The sequence below is a fragment of the Castor canadensis genome, chromosome 14, assembly GCF_047511655.1.
Source record: "Castor canadensis chromosome 14, mCasCan1.hap1v2, whole genome shotgun sequence".
Taxonomy (NCBI): Eukaryota; Metazoa; Chordata; class Mammalia; order Rodentia; family Castoridae; genus Castor; species Castor canadensis.
The window spans coordinates 54,798,204-54,820,818 of record NC_133399.1 but is presented as its reverse complement, the minus strand read 5'-3'; the positions used below and the strand labels follow the sequence as shown (position 1 = coordinate 54,820,818).

Genomic DNA, 22,615 nt, shown 5'->3' with positions numbered 1-22,615 from the left:
GTCCAACCTCTGGCAGAGACACAGTGGCAATGAGAACCACGGATTCTGGAAGCTAAATCTATACCAGTGATGTGGGTGTGGGGAGGGAATGAGAGGAAAGAGTTGAGGATAAACCTGACATTTCTAATTTGGCACATGGAGCAGATGGTGATGGCTCTAGAAACCTGGATTCATGCTAGAAAGCAGGTTGGGGAGGCAGGAGGACACTTTTCCCTGAGATAAGCTAACCAACTATATTTGCCACACATTTGCTGGATGTCTTATATCAAGGTGTGAGATTAACCTCTGTGTCTTCCACGAACCTCACTCTCTGTTTTGCCTCCTGGAGACAGGAGAGGAGAGGATGCAGACACCAGGGGGTACATACAGGGTGGACCACAATGAAGAGTAGAGTTCTCCCTCTGTCCTAGTCTCTCTTTCTCTGCACTGAAAGAATATGGGATTAGGCTTGGTCACCATTTTGTCTCCCCCTCTCCTCTTCCTGTTCTTCCTACCTCTCCTGTGTACCTTTCTGCCTATCAAAGCACTTAGAAAACTTACCTATTTTCTTGTCTGTGTATCTAGATAACAAGCTCTGTGAGGGCAGGGCCACAGCTATTTTACCTTCCAGTCCTCATGTTTCAAGTGCCTGGCACACAATAAAAGCTCCATAAGTTTTTTTGCATGATACATGAATGTAGAAGTAAATTAGTTTACAGGATCTTTGTAACCTTAGGCAAGTCAGTTCTTTCTAGGCTGTTGTCTCTTCAGCTGTAAAACTAGCTCCATCTATCTGTGTGAGTCAGCTTTCCATTATGGTGACAAAATACTGAGGTATCAATTAAAAGGGATGAAAGGTTGATTTTGGCACATGTATTCAGAGATTTCAGTCTATGGCTGCTTGACTCCATTGCCTTTGGGCCTGTGGCAAAACATCATAGTGGGAGCATGTAGCAGAGGAAGCTGATAACCTCATGGTGGCCCAGAAATGAAGTGACAGGAAGGGGCCTAACCCCTGTATCCCCTTGAAGGCACATCCTCAATGACCTAACTTCCTTCCAGTAGGCCCTACATCTTAAAGGTTTTACTGTCTCCCAGTAGCACTACGTGAAGAATCAAGCCTCTAAATGGGTCTTCTCACTATTTCATGACAACAATATTTTGAGGGTTCAATGTATGAATGCATTTATAGGTCCTAGTTGGGTAACTAGCACTCACAAAAGTCTTAACAAGTATCTCATCCATTTTATAGGTCAGAACTTTCTACCATCACACAAACTTTAGCATTTAGCAATCACATGGCCCTATCATGGCAGGCTCTCATTGATGTTTGTTTAATACAGTTCAGCAAATAGAAGCCTCCTCTAACATGAGGCCTTGTTCTTCAATAAGATTACTATTTGTGTCTCTGAAAAGTCAGATTGGTTTGGAGGAAAACAGGCATGTGAAGTTACTACTCTCTGGAAAATGACTTTTTGGTGTATTTTCAAACCTGCCAAAGCTGCTTGACCACTAATAATAGTAGCAAGGTTCCTCAGCTTGGATGCTATCTCAGTTATCTAGGGATTAGAGATGATGTGGCAGTGGGAAGATGAAAACAAGAGAGGAAGAGGAAAGCTTTAGAAATGTTTCTGTTAAGGGGCTGGGGATGTAGCTCAGTGGAAGAGCGCTTGCCTGCAAGTGCAAGGCCCTGAGTTCGGTCCCCAGCAGTGAAAAAAAAAAAGTTTCTGCTTAAAAGGGACCTTCTCTGCCCTCAGGCCAGTCCAGGGAATTTCATAGTGCAGATGGCAGTGGCAGGCTTGTGCCCCTTGAGCAGCAAGCAGCACCGTGGATCAGGATTGTCTTTTGAAGAGTTACTACCAGGCACTCCTTTAGCTACAGAACAAAGGAAGCCCTCCTGTGCAGTTTTGGTCTACATGTTGCCATTTTGATGCCCCATGGCAAGGATTATGGGTTAACTGAAAATCTCAAACTGATCCTCTTAGTTTTAGAATACCTAGGCCAAAGGAAAACCCCAATCAAATGCTATTGAGTAAGCTCAGGAGCAATGAAAATTTCCAAAAGGAATTTCCAAAGGTCCCTGTTTCAGCACTGTAGGTCTGATTCTGGGTATCTCCTAACCCAGGTAAGAATTGCAGACTTGCACTTGAGAGCTGACACCTGTATGCCTCCAAATTACAGCTGCTATAGTTCAAGTCAAAGGCAGTGTGTCAGAACCAATGATTTATGTTCACTTAGGAATGGAAATTTTTGTTATGGCTCCTGTGTCAAAACCAGTTTGATTTCCATAAATTTTGTTTTTCTTAAAAGAAAATCAAAGTAACTAAAATGAGCAGGTCTTTGGCAGAATCTCATAGGAAATGTTCAATAAAATCAGAGATGAGAAGGGGCATGTTGGTGGGAGTAGACAGAGATTGAAGGATATAATCACCATGCTGACAGCATTTCTAGATGGTTACCTGGGGTCAGGAGGTAAAGCAAGCCATTTACAAGGGCTAAGGAGTGGAGCTTGTCAGGTATCTTTCAGGCCAAGTGTGGGGCAGTGTCCAGAGGCATGAGCTGGGAAACGGAACTTGGGTCTAGCTGTGTGGCTTTGCAGAGGTCATGTCACCTCTCAGTCACAGTTCCTCAACTTGGTGGTCTCTCATATTCTATTTTCTGGAGGCTCAAGATATGTCTGCTCTGGTCTCACATTGCTCAGTTCCAAAGGCACTTTTCAGATAGTATTCTTGATGAACAGAATGGACTTGTGTGATACAGTGCTGCTGGGACCTTCTTCCTCTAGCAGAGATAGCCTTATAGTTCTCCACACAAGCATCTCGCTGGGGACAATACCAGGCTCTCTGAACCTTTCCTCTAGGATGGGTTCTGCTGACTTTTTGTTTGAAACAAAATTAGATGCTCTTTCTTATGACTTCATAAATCCTAAGGGCTTTACTTGTTATACCCTCAACCTTGGCACCTGCTCTCTCGTTCTTCTGTGGCACACTGGCACTGACAACACATGAAACATGAGTTGGGGTGAAACAGGCAAAAAGAAAAGGGTGAAACAGCATGTTTCGTGTCATGCGTGGAAAACCTTGCGCTTCATTTGGTCAGTGAGGGGTTGGTAAGTGGGAAGAGGAAAATGTGCATCTGAGTAGACTTGTGTCATGGTTGCCCTCATGGTGACTATGGTATGCTTGCATTGATGTCACTGCTGTCACAGCATTCTTCGACAGACCATGTATTAAAATTTTGCTGTTTTTTTTTTAAACTGAATTATACTTATGTTTTCAGAGCAATTCAAGACTTTGTTATTATTGTTTTTAGTTTTTGTGAGACAAGGCCTTACCATGTAGTCCAGGCTGGTTTGGAAATTGCCATTTTCCTGCCTCAGCCTCCTGAGGACTGGGATTACAGATGTATATTACCATGCCCATTCCATTTGAGTTTTTGTCTCATTTCTCTTCATTCCTCTTATTTTTTTTTCAGTTCTCCTTACATCCCCATAACAAACTCCACATACCCTTTCTCTTCTTTTAATCCAAATGTTCTCTCAAATTTGATGATGATCTGGTGGCATTTTAAAAAATCTTTTTTGTAGGACTGAGATTTGTCTTGCAAAGCACATGCTCTACCACTTGAATCATACCACTAGTCCACTTTTCTGTGGTTATTTTTGTAGATGGGATCTCAAGACCTATTTGTCTGGGCTGACCTTGAACCATGATCCTCCTGATCTCAGCCTCCAGAGTAGCTAGGATTATAGGTGTGAACCACTGGTGCCTGGCTTTCTGGTGGCATTTTGAGCCTGAAGGGGACGGTGGATAGTCAGCTCTGTTCCTTGCACCCTGTGGTGTCTGTATAGTCTCTACAGTACCACTGTATTAGACTTTGCGGAAACAGGACAGAGAGTGGACATCCCTGGTGGTTCAAATACTTCAGGGGGCCTGTTTCAGGTAAGGAGGAATCCTCTAAGTCTACGGCCTCTTTGTTAGTAACAACAGGTTTGACCATCTTTTGGACCCAAAGATGAAAACCAAACTGGGTCTAATGCTTTTCCTCAAAAGTAAGGGGTGAATCCCATGACATTAGGAAACCCCAAACCTGCCTGGAGACCCAGTTCTGAAGAAGCAAACTTTAAAACATCAGTGGCTCCTCATGAGCTGTATACGTATGTACTCTAGAGTCCCCTACTGGAAGAAAGAGACTACCTACCTGAATCTCCTTGGGGTTCTCTCTAGGGTCCCTGCCTAGTTCTAGTGTCCTTCCCTACTAGACTTAGCACAGCCCTGTCAGTCCCCATCAGGGCAAATCTCCATCTGATTCTTCCACCTTCCTGGGTGCTGTGGCATATTTGACTCTCTGAATGTGAGCTTGGCTCCTCCATGCCAGGACTCTACCCTGGGTGTAGTCCAAGCCTCCCCAGGACTTTGGCCAAAGAAAGCTGTCTATGGCTGAAGCCTCCTGGGTGGGCCCACTGAACTAAGAGTTTACTTCTGGGGATCTCCATTTTAAAAAATGAAGACAGCGAAGCTCAGAGAGGTGAAATAATTTGCCCAAGGTCACATTGCTAGAGAGTTACAGATCCAGGATTTGACATAAATTTTCTGATTTCAAAGTATATTCTTTCCTCTTTACCATACTACACAACTCATTAACTGAAGTCTATTCCCAAACTTGCTTGAAACTTACTAAAAAGTAAACTCTAGGGAACACTGTTTCTGGTTATGGTTTATTTAGAACTGTAGTACTTTTGCCTTCTTTTTCCCTAAATTATCTTCCATGTAAATGAGATTAAGATTAAATAACTTGTAGGATGTATTAGCCAGGCCATATCCTAACCTACATGTGGTATATTGAAAATTGTTCTCTCCTTATAAACACTTTATAAACATTTGATGACATGTGGACATTCAAATTGGACTCTGGCTTTGGTAGGAAGTCCGCAGAAACACTGTTCACTCCTGAATCATGGTGTGTTCACAACCTTATGATGATCTTGGGTGAGGCTTTGGGGAGCAGGAGGAAGGACCAGGTCCTTCCTCACCCTGACTCAGAACAGGAAACTCAGAGCCCACCAAGCAGTTTTGCTTGACTTTTCCCTTGTCTCCTTGCTCCCCCTTGTGGCCAAAAGCAAAGTGAGCCCTCAGAAGGACCAGGTTAAATCCCAGGTATGTGTGATTCCTGAAGCATTTCCCAATTTCTGGTGGAAATTCCCCATGGAACAGCCTCCCCTTCTCATGAATAAGGTACTTCCCCACCTTATGAAAGTGAGTCTGACTTTCCTAATTATGAAAGATATATGTGTTTCCAAGTTTTAGAAATTTTGGAAAATACAGAAAAGTGAAGAAAAGTAAAATAGTCACCATTAGACTTTGGTAAAATTTTCTCACCTTTTTTCTGTTCATGTTCATATACATGCAGAATTTATTTAATATGCAATGTAATCAATCTATCATCAGCTCTATAACTAGCTATCATTATACCCATATCTACTCTTGTGTCTGTCCTCTGTCCAGTCCCTCCATCCTACTAGAGGTACACAAGGATGTTTGTAATTTCCTTGCTTCTTCTTCTTCTTCTTTTTTTTTTTTTTACTCAGGGCTTCATACTTGCAGAGCAGATGCTCTACCAGTTGAGTTCTACCATAGTCCAGTACATTTTGCTGAGGTTATTTTAGAGATGGGGGCTTACAACCTGTTTGCCTGGGCTGGCCTTGAACAGGAATCCTCCCAATCTTAGTCTCCCAAGTAGCCAGGATTGCAGGCTTGAGCCACCAGTTCTTGGCTTCTTGCTTCTTTGCTTCTTCTTAAAGTAAGAAGAACACATACCCACACCGCCCCGCCCCCCACACTCAGGTTACACACTTTTGTTTCCACCCTTTTTTTTCTTTACTCTGAGCCTTTCTTCCACATCCTCAAATATTATCAGAACCCATGCTGAATCATGACCCAGAATATGGATATATTATAACTTATTTAATGAATCTTCTAAATGTTGGCCATTTAGGTTGTTTTAAATTTTAAATTGTTTTGCTTCTTTAAATCATTCAAGTTATTCAAGATAAATCTGCAAAGTTTATGATCATTTCCTTGAGATGAGTCCTTTGACATGGAGTTTTAGCTTATGAAATCAGTCTTTGATCATGCTCTGGAAACCATTTCTCTCTTGTCTACCTGAGGCATCCTGGGAAGACTTCTGTCTCCATCCAGGCTCTCTTAGGCTGTCACACTGTGCTCTGCTGCCTCCTTGTAGAATGCTCAAAGATGCCATTTGCTGCTAAGTAAGTGGGATCCTCAGGTCTCATCAGAATTTTGGAGTCCTTGAAAACAAGCCAGTGGGCCTTTTCCTTTGAAGAAACAGACTTAAACATTATCATTGGCTTGGCATTTTATAATATTTTTATACTTAACGTCAGTGAGACAAATCTCCACAGTGGAGCTTCTTTTCTCAGCTGTTTTTCAATTTCTGAGAGCAAAACTTTATTTTTTGAGATTTTGCTCTCAAAAAGACAACTGGCAAATTAGAAGGTTATCTTGACCCGAGCAGATAACTGGTGTCCTGAGACCCTGCTCACTGGGTCATACCTTCTCCTTGGGCCTCCATATAATAGCCATTTTGAAAGTGTTTTCTCAGATATCAGCTCTGAGCACTTATACTATAACCACTGAGCAGATGCCTCAAAGGAAAGAGTCTGAAGTCCTCCTCTCAAACCCTATGAGTCTGTTAGCTTTATAGGAGCAGAATGCCATGATAATAGGATTTGGACTGAGATGGTCCTTTCTATACTTCCCAAGAGTTTAGATCCCATTGTGGGTGGGGGAGTGAGGACTGACTGCAGTTTGAAGGTAGTTAAAGGCCAGACTCTTGCTAGGTACATCGTGTGTTAATCTGGGTGCAGCTAATTTGACAGGGAACACAGGAAGGAGGACTTTCTGCAGCAGTGGCTTTCCTGACCAGTTCCTTTTATTGCCTTCCTGCTTTAGGTGTTGTGGGAGAGAGCAGATCTCTCTGGACAATGTAGGACTGATGGTGTCAGGTCCTTAAAAAAGAGAGACTTTCAGAAACAAGAGAAGGAAGGAATGCTGTTAAATTCCCATGCAAAGTGCTCTTTTAATAGCTGCTGTACTTGACAAAGGCCATGTCTCAGCCAAAGCATAGGCTGTAGCAATGGCTGTAAAATTGATATGAATAAATTTGGAGTTTGCTAATATAGCTTTAAAATTCCTATAGCATATTAATTTTAATCTGATATTAACTAATGAACATTTTCCATTTGCCAGGTGGATTATGTGCTGTGATTAATATTCACCATAATTCACCGAGGTGGATATTATTTAGTTCTATTTCATAGGTGTGGAAACTGAGGTACAGAGAAGTTAAGTTGCTTGCCTACAACCACGGAGTTGGCAGAGCTGAGACACAAACCCAGCCTCTTTTTGACCCCAAAGCTCATTTTATTTAGGCTACTAGGTTACTCTGCTTTGTTTATGACATTTATCATATTCTGCCTAACTCAGTAGGTATTTGTCCAAGTCTTACATTACGAGTCCCTCTGTGGCATTTGTCATATCTCTTAACTTGAAATGCCTTACACACTGCAGGTGAATAATGCTGTCTGCCTATTGATTCAAGCAGCAACCTGTATTGTATACTGATCACAGACTTTGTGGATATTTTTCTTCCTAACTCTTCAGGTTGAAAATTTAAGAACTTAGTGGGAAGTACCAAGATTAGTTCAGTGAACACACACATATCTTATGTCTAGATTCAACAAGTGTTAGCACTTTGTCATATTTGTTTTTTCTCTTTCTTTTTCCTAGACCATTTGAGAATTTGTGGCAGACATACTTCTAAATATTTCAGCATGCATCTCCTAAAAACAAGGGCATGTATTGCATAACCAAAATACATCACCCTCAGAAAATTTTACATTGTTACAATATTAAGATGGTCTACATTCAATTTTTCCTAATTGTCCCAGTAATGTTCCTTAGTAACTGTTTTGCTATTCAAGGTCCAATGTAGGATCCCCCATTCGTTTTATTATCCTATCTTTCTTTTGTTTCCTTTAATCTAGAACAGTCAACTATCCTTTTTCTTAATCTTTCATGAAACTGACATGTTTGAAGAGAGTGGGCAGTTGTTTTGCTGAAGTTCCCTAAATTTGGATTTGTCTGATTGTTTCCTCATGAAAGAAATAACACAATTTTTGGCAAGAACAATTATCTTTTGTCCTCTATGCATTACATGGAGGGGGTGGGGATGGGGGGAGCGGCACACGTCACTGTCTACCACCCGGGTGATACTAGGTTTGGTTGGTCTCTTAATTGAGGGTGATCTCTTCTTTCTCTTCTCTCCTCCCCTCCCCTCCCCCTCCCCCTCCCCTCCTTTCCCCCCTCCTCTCTTCTTGAAATCACAGAAATCCTTTGATTTCTGTAATCTCGTACATCAATTACTTGGTATTCTCCTCTAGAGAAGAGCTTTCCTTCCTTCGTCTCCTCTACCCCCTCTGAATTACAATCTACTGCTACCTGCGTGATCTTGAATAAGTCACTTACCCTCTGGAGACCTAAGTTTTCTCATCCTACGATGAGTTGACTTAAGGGTCACGTTCTTGAATTTTAGTAATCTGAGATGAATCCCCATTAAGACCTGCAAGACATCCACAAGAGAGTGATAGTCTGGCGTGACGTGCCAGGAACAGCGTCCATTGGCACAGGAGTCCACGTCTTCTTGTCGCGCGGTCCCCATGGCAACAGTAGCTAGGGCCTAGGGGAGTTCTCGCGAGAGCGAGCCCCTTGCGGGCCTGGGCTGTGGTCCCCAGGCCCCTCTGCGCATTGCCTCTTCGCAGCCTCCCGCGCACGCGCACTTGGGGCCGGACAGTTGGTGTGTGTCGCCCAGCTGCTGCGCTCGGCGACCCGCGACTCCGCGGCGCGCTCCAGCTCGGGGGCGACCGGGCGCGCAGGCGCCTCGGGGGGAGCGAGGCCGCGCAGGCGCGGACGGCGTTGGTTCGAAGAAGACCTTCTGCGTTGCCCTGGCGGAGCGGGCCGGGCCCTCAGGTTGTAGGTGAGGAGGGCCGTAGCCTCGGGCTGGGCTGGCTGAGGGGGCTCCGGGAGAGGTGACCGACGGGGCCGGGCCAACGGAGGCCGGGGAGGCGAGATTAACGGGGCGCGGGACGGCGCCGCGAGGCCGGGTAGCGGGACACTAGCCCCTGCGGGACCTTGCTGCCCGCCGCCCTGGGGCGGGGCCGCGGCACCGCACCCACCGACTCCCCGCCGGGCACCGGCACAGCTGGCTTCCGGGGTGTCAGGCGGGAAGGAGGCGGCCTCCGGGAAGGCTGGGTGCCGGGAGAGCGCCAGACCCACTCCCTCCTATTAGTATTGACCACTCTGGGTCGGCGGCCAGCAGCGGCGTGTTTCCTCTCCGCTCCTGGTGGCCGAGGGAGGATGCTGGACGTGCATCTTGAACCTCGGGAACCGGGGACAAAGGGTGCTTGCTTCTCTGCTGTCAAGTCAGGGGTTGGGGAAGCGGCTCTACCCAGATCTCGTCGGTTTTCCTGTGTGCGTCTATGCAATCTGCTACACGGTGCATTCCCCAGCGCTAATGGAAACGTGTGACAGTAAAAGTGTGTCCCGTGCCGCCTCGATTTTGCTTGATCATGCCAGTAGTGCATCTCTAGACAGAATCATGGGCCTGAAAAAGTAACGCTGGACCGGATATAGGTGACATCAGTTAGTAAACTAAACCAGCTTTGCAAACAATCAGGTACTGGTTTTGCAAAATAACAAAGTAAAATGCTAGAAGATGTATGTGTAGAGCTTCTGTAGTGTCAGTATGAAAAACAGGCTAAAGCTTTAAACATTTCTATTTAAATATGTACTGCCTGCATCTCTACCTCTCAGATTGTAGACTTCTGGCACAATTTCAACATATGCAGCATCAATTGTGATCAAATTGGAAATGAGAATATGTAAAAAATATTGACCATTTGAGCAGAAAGGATTGAATTGTAAAATAATTGCTCTCCAGGTGAACTATGAAATCCTGTAGGTTAGAGCAGCGTTTTATTATGGTTTGAGTCAATGCATCCATAACACTCTTTTATTTTACTGTGTTTCCCTCCCTCCCTCTCCCTGCTGAGAAATCAAACCCAGGGTCTCCTGCATGCTGGGCAAGAGCTTTACCACTGATTTGCATCCCTAGTCCACTTTCCTCTTAACTTTGTATCATAATGTCTCTCATGTGTGACAGGTTTAGGGTAAGAAACGAATTTTTAATGAATTCCCAGTTAAGAAGTGCGTCATAGGTGTGTGTTCATTTATAGCCAGAAACAGCAGAAATCCAGATTAAGAGCTGGACTAGAGCCAGGTGCCAGTTGTTCATGCAACTGTAATCCTAGCTACTCAGGAGGAAGAGATCAGGAAGGTTGTGGTTCGAAGCCAGCCCAGGCAAATAGTTTGCGAGACCCTTTCTTGAAAAAACCCTTCACAAAAAAAGGGCTGGCAGAGTGGCTTAAGTTGTGGGTCCTGAGTTCAAACCCCAGTACTGAAAAAAAAGAAAAAGAGCTAGGATAATATAAACAAATAACTTATTTATTTACTTGGATAGCTTGAATATGTAGATGGTTCAGGTATTCATAATTGCAAGGGCTAGCTGGTACTCTGGATTTTTCTGGTACAGTAAAATCCTGCCAAAGGACTGCTTGAGATGGTTCTGCAGTTGGTTAGTCAGGGACGCAGGGGACCTGCTGCAGGAAAAGAGGGCAAAGGCATGGGAGGTTGAGTAGTACTGGTAGCTTTGGAGAATTTGATGTGAGCACCACATGGGCAGGAGAGTACTGATTAGGCAAGATGCAAACTCAAGGCAAACCTTGGTTTTCAAAGACTAACTTCAGAGTTCAGACCAATTTTTGATAAGCAGATTACTGCAGGTAGAATTTGTCTTGTTTTCTGGTTAATGGGTTAAATTATAACATCTTAAAAAGAGTTTTGAGAGCGCATACTCTTGGTGAACATTTCAGTGAAAATGGTGATTTTTTTTTTTTTTTTGAGGCAGTGCTTCACTTATTGCAGCTCAGGCATGCTTTGAACTCTTGATCCTCCTGCCTCTGCCTCCCAAATGGTAGGATTACAGACATACGCCATCATGTCCAGCTCAATATAATGATTCTTATTTTAAGAAATGAATTTCAGGAGGACTTTTTCTTTTTTTTGAGATAGTCTTGATAAGTTTCCTAGGCTTGTGATTCTCCTGCCTCAGCTTCTTGATTACAGGTGTGCACTAGTGTATGTGGCTTATGGTGCTGGGAATTGTAGGCTAAGCAGGCACTCTACCACAAAGCTGCATTTCCAACCCCAAAGATTACTTTATCTGCAGTAATCTGCTTACCAAAAAATCAAAATTTTGATTGCAGGCCAGGTGCTGGTGGCTCACCCCTATAATCCTAGCTACTCAGGAGGCAGAGATCAGAAAGATCATGTTTAGAAGCCAGGCCCTGGCTAATAGTTTGTGAGACCCTATCTCGAAAGTACCCAACGCAAAAAAGGACAGTGGTAGAGCCACTGTCTGGCAACTGTGAGGCCTTGAGTTCAAACCCCAGTACTACAAAAGAAAAAAAGCATCATAAGCATGTAGGCTTATAATTCCTTCACAATTTTAGGGCTTGTAGAGTGGCTGAAGTGGTAGTGTGCCTGCCTAGCAAGCATAAGGTCCAGATCCCAGTACTGGAAAAAAAAAATTTTTATTTTGTCACCTTATAGCTTTTTTGACTATATAGCAAAGGTTTTTCCAAAGTAAATTTTGCATACTTTTTAAAAAAAGAAATCTCATTCAGCCTTTGAGGACTTCTTTTCTTTGAAATGCAATCAGAAAGATGACCTCTGTGAATCTCATGAGAAAACACTTTCTGGTGTTCTGGAAAGCTCCTTTTTCAGGATCAGAATGCTTTCTTTGGACTTTGATTGCATTAGAATATAAACATTATTGATGTGAAGGAAGAAAAACCATATACCTCACAGGATGAAAGAGTGGAAGAACTATGAATGAATACATACTAAATGGTTATTCCTTTGTCCTCATTTTTCTTTATAAGATATGTGTAACACACCGACTTATTGTGACCTAGGAAAGGCTGCCAAGGATGTTTTCAACAAGGGATATGGTAAGTATGCTATGGTAAATTTCCAGGTTTGGGTAAGGGTTAGTGGTGATGGCAAGTATGCTATGGTAAATTTCCAGGTTTGGGTAAGGGTTAGTGGTGATGGCCTACTTTGTGTAAGATATCATGCTAGTGAAGTGAGAGTAAGTCAGCATTAATCTGCTTCAAAAGATTTAAGGGATAACTGTTAACAGGCTATTAGATTTCATCTTTAGAATTAGAGTCCCTTACAAGCATTAAAAGCAGTTACATACATATACATATTTAATATCTGTAATATGAAGAAATTTTATACACCTACAATATTTATGCCTCCTTTGACTGTCCTGGGGACAGTTAAAGTATTCCTGCCCCCACCCCCCCACATATAAGGATTTTTTTTTTTTTTAATGAGAGTGAAGATACAAGCCAGGCACTGGTGGCTCACACCTATATTCCTAGCTACTTTTGAGAGTCAAAGAGCAGGAGAATCATGGTTCAAGGCTAGCCTGGGCAAATAATTTGTGAGACCTGCAATCTCAAGGGGGAAAAAAGCTGTGTGAGGTGGCATGTGCCTGTCATCCCAGCTATGGTGGGAAGCTTAAAATAGGAGGATCGTGGTCCAGGTTGGCCTGGACTAAAAGCAAGACCCTATGTCCAAAATAACCAGACCAAAAAGGGCTGGAGGTATTGCTCAAGCAGTAGAGCACCAGTTTGGCAAGTGTGAAGCCCTGAGTTCAAGCCCTGGTACCACCAAAAAAAAAGTGAAGATACAAGTTTGACTTCTTTGGAGTAATATATATTCTCTGATTCCAAATAGACATTTACTTTTAGGTTTTAAAATTTAAGATTTAAATTTTTTGTGCTATACACATTTGATTTTTTTCTTAGTACTAATATTAATCGTATTTTACTTTTGTGTGTATATATAAAAATATTATATATATCAGCATAATATTTTCTGGTAATTTTCTTGGAATATAGTGCATATTCTTTTTACTTGTTCTTTAAGTTGTATTTTATTTTTTATTTATTTTTTGGTGGTACTAGGGTTTGAACTCAGGGCCTCATGCTTGCTAGGCAGGTGTTCTACCACTTGAGCAATTCCACCAGGCCCTTTAACTTATATTTTAAAAATATGTCTTTATTCATTTTGAAGGGCTTTAAAATTTTACTCATTTAGGATAATTCAGTTTCGTGTGGAACTCTTACCTAACAAGAACGCCATGTGATGGTACTATGTACTATTTTCATAATTTTTCAGCTGAAAGAATGAGCAAATGTTCCATTTTGTGCATTACTTTGTTTTTGTGTGTGTCTAGGATTTGGCATGGTCAAAATAGATCTGAGAACCAAGTCTTGTAGTGGAGTGGTGAGTACCTAATATATTTTTAATAGCTGTAGCATAATTAACCTAAAGGAACTTGTTAAAATCACTGGTTACTCTGGTTATGTGAAAGCAGACTTTTGATACTATTCTATCTCCCCTATGGCTTCGTCCTGTTCTCAGATTTCAATGAGCCAGTGAAACCTATAGACAATCAGGTTGAATTTTGAGGGACACACGTTTGTATTTGTCAGGGTAAGAATATTCTGCATTTTACTCTTAGAAGTGATAGAGTATTAATGAAACCCCTCAGTTTGTGAATTAATAGACATAAATACAGAAAAGAAGATTCAGAGTTTGTATTTGCCCTGTCATATTTCATGAGAGTGTATATGGGTACTAAAAAAATGTTACTTTCATTATAATGGGTTCATGTATGTTTTATTGCCTTTTTACAAAAACAAATTAATTTTAATTTCTGGCCCTTCATCATTAAACAAAATGTGGAAATATGTATTTGTACATGCATGTATTTAAAAGATTATTTTGCAGTTTTTAACTGATATTTTTAACTTCCAGTCTTTTTTACTACAAATATGGACATGTGTGCATATAGATTATTCTATAGTTTTAAACTAATAGTCTTCACTTCCAGTTTTGTTTTGTTTTGTTTGCTGAATGCGAAGAATATAGTAAAGGATATGTTGATATATTTTAAAAACATCATTAACCAGAGCTTTTATTCACAAATCTCAGCAAATAGATTAACTTTTAATTCACCTTATATTAAGATTTTTCCTTGCAGGCTACATCTTTTGTCGATATTTACCTATTCAAATATAGTGATACAATTAGAAGGACAAAAGGCATGTGGAATTCCTATTTTGTTTTGTACTCTGTTTTAGCATTGGTTTGCCACTATCATTCTTTGGGTTTTGCTAGCATAAATGAATACATATATGCATCTGCCTTGTTGCAGTGGGTATATTGTATATAGGTTTCTGTTAAAACAGAAAAATGATATGCATTATGTATAGGTTTTAAAATTTATATAAGTTGTGTTGCAAAAATCAACTAAAATTTTCTCTCCCTTTCATGCTGCTGTGGTATGGTAATATTAATTCAGATGGTAAGGAAAAAAAACTTACCAATGTCCTTGCTTTTATGGTTGCTTTTGATTTCTGGTATTGATTTAATATAAATTTTATTCACTGTTCCATATTTCTTAGATTGTATCTTGTTATTTTTTATCATATGCCATCTATTTAACAGTAACATTTTTGTTTTTTTGCTTACTAATATTTAATGTAGAGCTGAAGATGATATATGCATGTCACTTATTTAATTTAATTGTGAAATAGAATGAAGCATTGAAGAAGTGCATGAAGTGTTAAACACGACTAACATTTTATCACTTTTTACTGAGACCTTGCCCTAAGTGTGCAGCATGATACTCCTTTGAATGCTTTCTGTGTGGTGCTGATAAACAGCTCACAGTTTCCCAGTTTCACTGCCTGTGAAGCTAGAGTTGGGGGCAGGGTGTTTGTTAAAGCAAGATTCATATTGCAGGCAGTGAGACAGAACTGACCAGGGTTGGCAGCCTTTCAGAAATGCTCCTTGAAAACAGGGCCAGTCAGCATGATTTTTCTTGACAGTTATAGATTGTCAGTGACAGGTGCTTACTGTTTGCTTCTCCCTTTTTGGGAAAGTCAATTTCTAATTGCTTATTGTCTTATGACTAAAAGGACATTTTAAGTAGACAGGATGGAGGAGGAGGGAAGAGAAATAAATTATAGCATTCCATTTTATTGTGAAAAATGGGTAGATCATTTCAAATATTGAAATTGTTTATGTTGAAATTTTTACAGAAAATTTCATGGACAAAGCAGTAATATTTTCACAGCAATGTAAATGTACTTAATGTCATTTCACTATGACTTGAAAATTATTAAGTAGTAAATGATGTTAAATGTATTTTTCCACAATAAAATACTTTTTTTGTGTGTGTGTGGTGCTGGGGATTGAACCCAGGCTTTGTATATACTGTGCGAGTACTGTAACCACCTGAGCTACACCCTCAGCCTGCTACATTTTAAAAAATTCACTTTTGGGCTGGTGATGTGGCTTAGTGACATGGTACTTGCCTACTGCATGAAAGGCCCCAGGTTCAATCTCCAGCATTGATTTAAAAGAAAAAAAAAGCAGTAAAGTGCTGACCCTATTAAAAGGGGGTAGAAGATAGTGTTTGGAAGTTTTTAAGGACCTCTAAATTTACTAACAGTTTGGAAAGTATTACAGAGAACTGATCATCTATAGGCCATGAAGTAAAATACTTTTATTTTTATCTTTTTAATAAAGCATTTATTTTCATTAAAGATATTTTTATTTTAAAGGAGAGAATTTAAACTGTCCATTTAGAAAGAGCACATGGAACAATAAATGTCAATAAGAAGGGTGGAGTTATGGAAAGATCTAAAACTGGTTAAAATATTTAGACATTGGAAAGACAGAAGGAAAGCAGAAAGTGCATTGCATAGAGTAGGGCTATGGTAAAAGTAAATTGTATTGTTTTCTGACACACCGTACACAACTTTCTGAAATGAGTGTTTTCTATTTGATGAGGTAATTTTTTTTTTTGGCAGTACTGGGGTTTAAACTCAGGACTTTGCACTTGCAAAGCAGACATTCTACCACTTGAACTGTACCTCTAGTCCTGTTGAGATGATTTTAAAGTAATTATTACTATTTTTTTCTTGTTTACTAGGAGTTTTCTACTTCAGGACATGCTTATACTGATACAGGGAAAGCATCAGGCAACCTAGAGACCAAATACAAGGTCTGTAACTATGGACTTACCTTCACCCAAAAGTGGAACACAGATAATACTCTTGGGACAGAAATCTCTTTGGAAAATAAGGTAAGAGAAAGCATTACAAATTATCTGTGGGTTCAGTTCTCTTGCACATTGAAAGATGAACCATCTGAATGAGATACCTGTTTGCTAGCTGTATTTTTTTTCTTTGTGTGGCCTTTTTTATGTCTACATTTCTAGAAAATACGTCTTTGTTTGTGAGTACTCTGTTACGTTATCTTTGTTCTGACGAGTTCTGTTTATTCTGCTATTCAGTTGAACCTCTCCTGAGTAGAACAAACTATTTGTAGTAATTTAGTTCAGTTTTGTAATCACTGCAAAATTGGCTCTACAGAAAAATCTCTCTCAAATTCTTTAATATCTTCAGGGAGAAAATATATCAGCAGATATTTGCCAGGTGCCCACTATGTACAGGGTGACATTTTTGAAGATGTGTCTGTATGCACATTGGCGTAGATGAGTGATGAACAGGTTCAAGTGAATAAGTAATGAAGTTGCTTGTTACAGTAATTTCAAGAGAATAGCAAGATTATTTTGTTCTGTGGACTTCTGTTATTTTTGCACTGTAGTTTGTGTTATTGTTGTAATAGGATGTGACATACACATTTTAACCTTTTTTTGCTTCTAAAATGGAGTCTGTGTCACCCAGGTTTACCTTGAACTACTGGGGTTAAGGAATTCTCCTGCCACAGCCTCCTGAGTAGCTGGGACCACAGGGGGACCACTCTGCCTAGCTTAATCTATTTTTTGATGGGAGAACCATGAGGAAGACTGGGGATAAGAGGAGAGGAGTTAAAAAAAAAAAGAGGAGAGGAGTTAAGGGGACAGGGAAAGATGGGAGATAATTTATTATATAAGTTAATATCTGGCTTTCTTTAATGATATCCTTTTTTGTTAAAGAATTGTTTTTTTTAAGTCAAATAAAGAATTGAAAATTACTAATTGTTAATTTAAAATCTTTGTTTTTCAGTTGGCTGAAGGGTTGAAACTGACTCTTGATACCATATTTGTACCGAACACAGGGTAATTATTCAAACCCTATTTTCTGAAATTTTTTTTGAAATCTTAGAGCTTTAGAACAGAGAGTTGCAATGAAAAGTTTACAGGCAGGAAAAAAATAAGAGGTTGCTGTTAGGAATATTAGAGACCTGTGTATGTAAAGATGAAGGAGAATCCCCTCAAGGAAAGATAATATTTTCATTTGAAGATCAAACAAATGCACAAAAATTTATGAATCTATTCCAGAGAGGCACATTATAGGAAAGTTTAGAAGCTAGAAGGACCTGAGATCATAGCTATATTCTAAGTTTTTCTAAAGATTGAGAGAGATGGCATTCTGGTGAGAAGGTAGTTTCTTAGGAGTGGAATCTACTGACTGTAAAACACTGTGTAGTTCTGCTGCCAACTGTGTTTCTTAACCTCTGGAAATTCCCCACCTCTGAAAAATAGGGATTGGGTCATTTCCTATCTGTCTGACATGGGGCCTTGCTATCAGAAGGACAGAGAGACTAGATAAATGCAAGTAGAATTTCTTCTTTACTGTAACAACAGGTGTGTCCTTCCTGTCACACTCCTTAGTTATCTTTAGAATAAATATTCGCATAGGATGCTTGATTGAAATAGACAAGGACTATTAAGAACTAATTTTGTGTGTTCTCCATGATAGGTTAATAATGTTGGATGTTACTTTGTATGGCATCTGGAAACATTTAAATAGATTTGACTTCTTAAACTTCTATAAACATATGTTTTCAGAGTATTAATTTGTATTGAAATATCTTATTCCTTCTTATAATAAAAATTTAAAAATTTTTATAAAAACATTTTTATTTGACAAAAATACATTTTTGCAGGGGTATTTGTTGTGTTTCAATATGTATATACATTGTATGATGTTCAAATCAAGGTAATCATATTTATCTCAAACATTTATCATTTCTTTGTGGCAAAAGCATTCAAAATCCTTTCTCGTAGCCTTTTTGATATATGCAGTACCTTTTCTTTATATAATGACTCTAGAGCCACCCTACAGTGCAATAGAACATTAGAACTTAGTTTTCCTAACCATAACTTAGTACCTATTGACCAATCTTTCTCCTTATATTTTTGTTCATGCCTTCATGAAATACCTTATTATTTGCATTCATAGTGAGGAATAAATAATAGTATATACATTTCTAATCTTAATAAACTTTTATTTGTAGAGTTAAGTCATTTGAAACATTTTGATCATATATATATATGATATCTACCAAAATAATATTTACATTGGTAGATAGAAGGTGTTACTGTAAAGATTCTTGGACAATAGTACAAATACATACTGTTTTCATTGTGTTGTTTTGTTTGTTTATTTTTTTACAGAAAGAAGAGCGGGAAATTGAAGGCCTCCTATAAACATGATTGTTTCAGTCTTGGCAGTAATGTTGATATAGATTTTTCTGGACCAACCATCTATGGCTGGGCTGTGTTAGCCTTTGAAGGTTGGCTCGCTGGCTATCAGATGAGTTTCGACACAGCCAAATCCAAACTGTCTCAGAATAATTTTGCCCTGGGTTACAAGGCTGCAGACTTCCAGCTGCATACTCATGTGTGAGTATTTATAAGTCATTCCTTTAGTGCCAGTGCAACCTTTCAAAGGTGGTAGTCATTAGCATGTTGAGAAGGTTAGAAGTGATGGTGATGTGCATTGCTGGATACCCAGTCTTGCTTTGCTGTTTTCATAGTCAGCAAAGCATTGTCAGGAGACTCCTGCATTGAGTGCACCCTGCTGTGCTCCTGGTCATTTCTGCTCTCTGCCTTCCCCAAAACATTAGGAAGCTCTAACTGTGTAGAAGAACCACTGGGATGAAGACACCCCAGAGCTTTTATTACACCCCTGGTAAAAGAGACTTTTTGGTGATGCTCTGCTTCATCTTGTACCCTACTAATGTTTGCCATATCTGGAAGCAGGTGTGCACCACTAAAAACAACCACCAAATTGATTTGAGCATCTCACATCTCCAGTAATTCTGTGGAGGTTTTCAGGTATCCTTGGTAGAACCTAACTCCCTATTACTTTCAGAAGTAACAGGAGAGCCAGACATGGTTCACACTTGTCATCCTAGCTACTTGGGAGGCTGAAATTGAGAGGATCACAGTTCAAGGCCAGACCTGGGCAAATAGTTCACTAGACCCCATCTCCGAAATAACCAGAGCATAATAGACTGGAGCTGTGTTTCAAGTGGTAGAGCACCTGCTTTACAAATGCAAAGCCCTTGGTTCAAACTCCCATCCCACAAAAAAATAAACAAATAGCAGTAACAGAAGTCATCAAGGTAACCCTGGATTTCAGTATGCAGGCTGCACCCTGTTGGCTGAATGAATCTGAACTTTAAAATTTTATCACTTGGTTGAGTGGATGCTGCTACTGTACCAGTAAGCAAAAGCAAAGAGTGAGCTTTGTGTTTTGAAGTGTTGCAGATTGTTCTTCTCTGGATATTAATTCACTTATGATGGCTAAAACAAAGTCAAGCAGTGGCATGACAGTGGTATTGAAATTGATGAAATGCTGTTACCAGGAAAACCATGGGTACCTCAGAGGCACTCCTCTGGAGCAGTGTCCCTGGGTATTACAGGGAAGTTGCTGCCTCACTCTGGGGGTGTGTTTTAAATAAAGTCCAGCATTGCCTTCATTCCTATACCTCTCTCTCTATTTTTACAGAATCTTTACTGAATTCAAGTAAACACTTGAAATACTTCAAGTGTTTTTAATTCTATGAAAGAGACCTATAGATCCTATCTATTTTCCTGCCATGTCTGCATAATTAAATTGTGTCTAAGAAATTTCATTGTGTGGAGGAGCTGAATAAATGAGTGAAGCGTTATCATGTTTTAATTAGGCACTTATAAATTGCATAGCTGAATTTTATTGCTTATTTAGTAATCATATATGTTAGAAATTTACTTAAATCTTAAATGAGATCCATATTTAGATAATCTTAGAACTTGTTTCCATGTCACAACAATGAATTATACAAACTAATATTTAAGACCTTTTCTTATACTATGAAAACAGGAATGACGGCACAGAATTTGGAGGCTCTATCTACCAGAAAGTTAATGAGAAGATTGAAACGTCAATAAACCTTGCGTGGACGGCTGGTAGCAACAACACCCGTTTTGGCATTGCTGCTAAATACAAACTGGATTGTAGAACTTCTCTATCTGTAAGAATGTGCTGCCAGATTCGATCTGTTCTTAGGTTTCATCCCAGCTGTAAATGAATGTGATGTGTTTGTAGTCTGCAGGCTCATCATTAACTTCAATGACTAGCTCCTTGTATACTGAAAGCAGAAAATGTAGGTTCTGCCCTAGTTCCTCTTCTATTTGGCAGTTGCTGACCTTTTGAAGTTCTTTTATCTCTTTGACCTCAGCATTTTCTTATCTGTAAATTCATGGGATTGGATTATTATTCCTATTACTATTAGTAATTCTCTTTTTTTCTTTTTTCTCTTTTTTTGGCAGTACTGAGGTGTGAACTCAGAGCCTTGTACTTGCTAGCAAGTACTCTGCCACTTGAACCACACCCCCACTTTTTTGTTTTTAGTTATATTTTTAATAGAATCCATCTTTGATACCCATGCTTCTCATGTAGCTGGGATTACAGCACATACCAGCTCTTTGTTGGTTGAAATGAAGTCTCTTGAACTTTTTTGCTGGGCTGGTCTTGAACTATAATTCTTCTGATTTTCTCCTCTGGAGTAACTGGGATTATAAGCATGAGCCATTGCTCCTGGCACTATTAGTAATTATTACTAATATTAACAGAAATTTTCTTAAGTATCAGGTATTGTGCTAAGGCTTTATCTATTATCTCATTTAATCCTCACCACTGTTCTGTGTGGTGAAGAGTATTATCCTATTCCCATTTTACAGATGAGGAAACTGAGGCCTAGAAACTAGGTCAAGATCACAGTAAGTAGTAGAGCCAAGATTTGAACCCAGAACTGTTTTTCTGACATAAGAGTTCACATTGTAACCACTATCAGAGGTTGGAAAATGGCATCTGAAAAAATTCAGTACAGAGGGATGTTTGCAAAAGTGCTTAAAAATTGTGCTCAAGGCCGTTAAGCATACATTCTAAGTTCTCATCCTTTTTACTAGTCCTATTGACTTGTTAAAATATTTATCATTTTTTACTCTGTTCAACTTTCCCTTCCAATAATTCTAGATTGGCCTGAAGTGCTTTTACTTTGGAAACATACGTAAAGCAGTGATTACATTGGACTTACATGTTATGAAATTGATTATTCTCTGTTTCTGTTCCATCTCTTAATCTTAGGCTAAAGTAAATAACGCCAGCCTAATTGGACTGGGTTACACTCAGACCCTTCGACCAGGTATGTAAGGGGCAAGGGTAGAAAGTGATAGAAGAATAGTAAGAATAACTTACAGAACAGTTTTTGATAATCATTGTAGCTTGATCCATACCATTTCATAACTGCTGGTTATTCAGACAGAAAGTAAACAGGTCAAGTACTTTCACTTAGAAAGTATTTGTATATCTATAAGCAAGATTTGGTTACTTTGGCCTTTGAGTTTGGCTGATCACTTGTTCTTAATCCTGACCTCCAACTAATGTTTTTTGAACCATCCTTTACTCATTACAGACCAGAGGATAACAGACAATCCTCTACTGATTTAGTGGAGCTTATACCCAGCCATTGACTGTAACCATTACTGCTAGAGAATTTAAGTCTGATTGTAATACTGATTACAAGTAATTGGTGTTTTCTTCTTTCTAGGAGTCAAACTGACCCTGTCAGCTTTAATCGATGGGAAGAACTTCAATGCAGGAGGGCACAAGGTTGGGTTGGGATTTGAACTGGAAGCTTAAAACAATTTTAAGTAAAGCATCAGATTTGTCCCTACAAGTGAAGAGAAATGAACCCACTATGTTTTGGCCTTAAAATTCTTCTGTGAAATTTCAAAAGTGTGAACTTTTTACTCTTCCAAAGAATTGTAATCCTCCCCACACTGAAGTCTAGAGATTACAAGTCCATAAGGGAGGTCCTTGAAGGCATGCCTGAAAGTTGTCATATTTGTGCCGCATTTCAGTTGAGTTCTGCAGTGTTAATTTCAACGTGTTCCTCAGCGACAATGTAGCGTCATGTTGAAGAAAATGACCCGACCTTTCAGTTTGTACATCACGTCCTGCATGTCCCACACCACTTTTTCATGACCTTTTAATATATTGGTCTCTGTGCTGTAGTGGAATCTTTGGTTTTGCATCAGAGTAAAATAAAAAAAAAAACATCACATTTGGAACATA

The 22,615-nt window shown here is 39.8% G+C and overlaps 1 protein-coding gene across 3 annotated transcripts in view; it reads left to right on the top strand.

The window, feature by feature from the left end:
* The window catches only part of Vdac3 (voltage dependent anion channel 3), a 23,647-nt gene extending 1,032 nt beyond the window's left edge, over positions 1–22,615 (top strand). The window contains exons 1-9 of one of the 3 annotated variants that reach the window (XM_020179452.2): positions 8,900–9,033; positions 12,059–12,127; positions 13,426–13,475; positions 16,195–16,347; positions 17,273–17,325; positions 18,667–18,894; positions 20,360–20,510; positions 21,626–21,683; positions 22,089–22,615. In XM_020179452.2, the coding sequence (XP_020035041.1) occupies positions 12,061–12,127; positions 13,426–13,475; positions 16,195–16,347; positions 17,273–17,325; positions 18,667–18,894; positions 20,360–20,510; positions 21,626–21,683; positions 22,089–22,180 (852 nt within the window). In that variant the 5' untranslated portion in view covers positions 8,900–9,033; positions 12,059–12,060 and the 3' untranslated portion in view covers positions 22,181–22,615. Of the gene's footprint in view, positions 1–8,899; positions 9,034–9,589; positions 9,733–12,058; positions 12,128–13,425; positions 13,476–16,194; positions 16,348–17,272; positions 17,326–18,666; positions 18,895–20,359; positions 20,511–21,625; positions 21,684–22,088 lie in introns of those variants that run through there. The other 2 variants (XM_074054588.1, XM_020179449.2) reach the window with 2 other exon arrangements.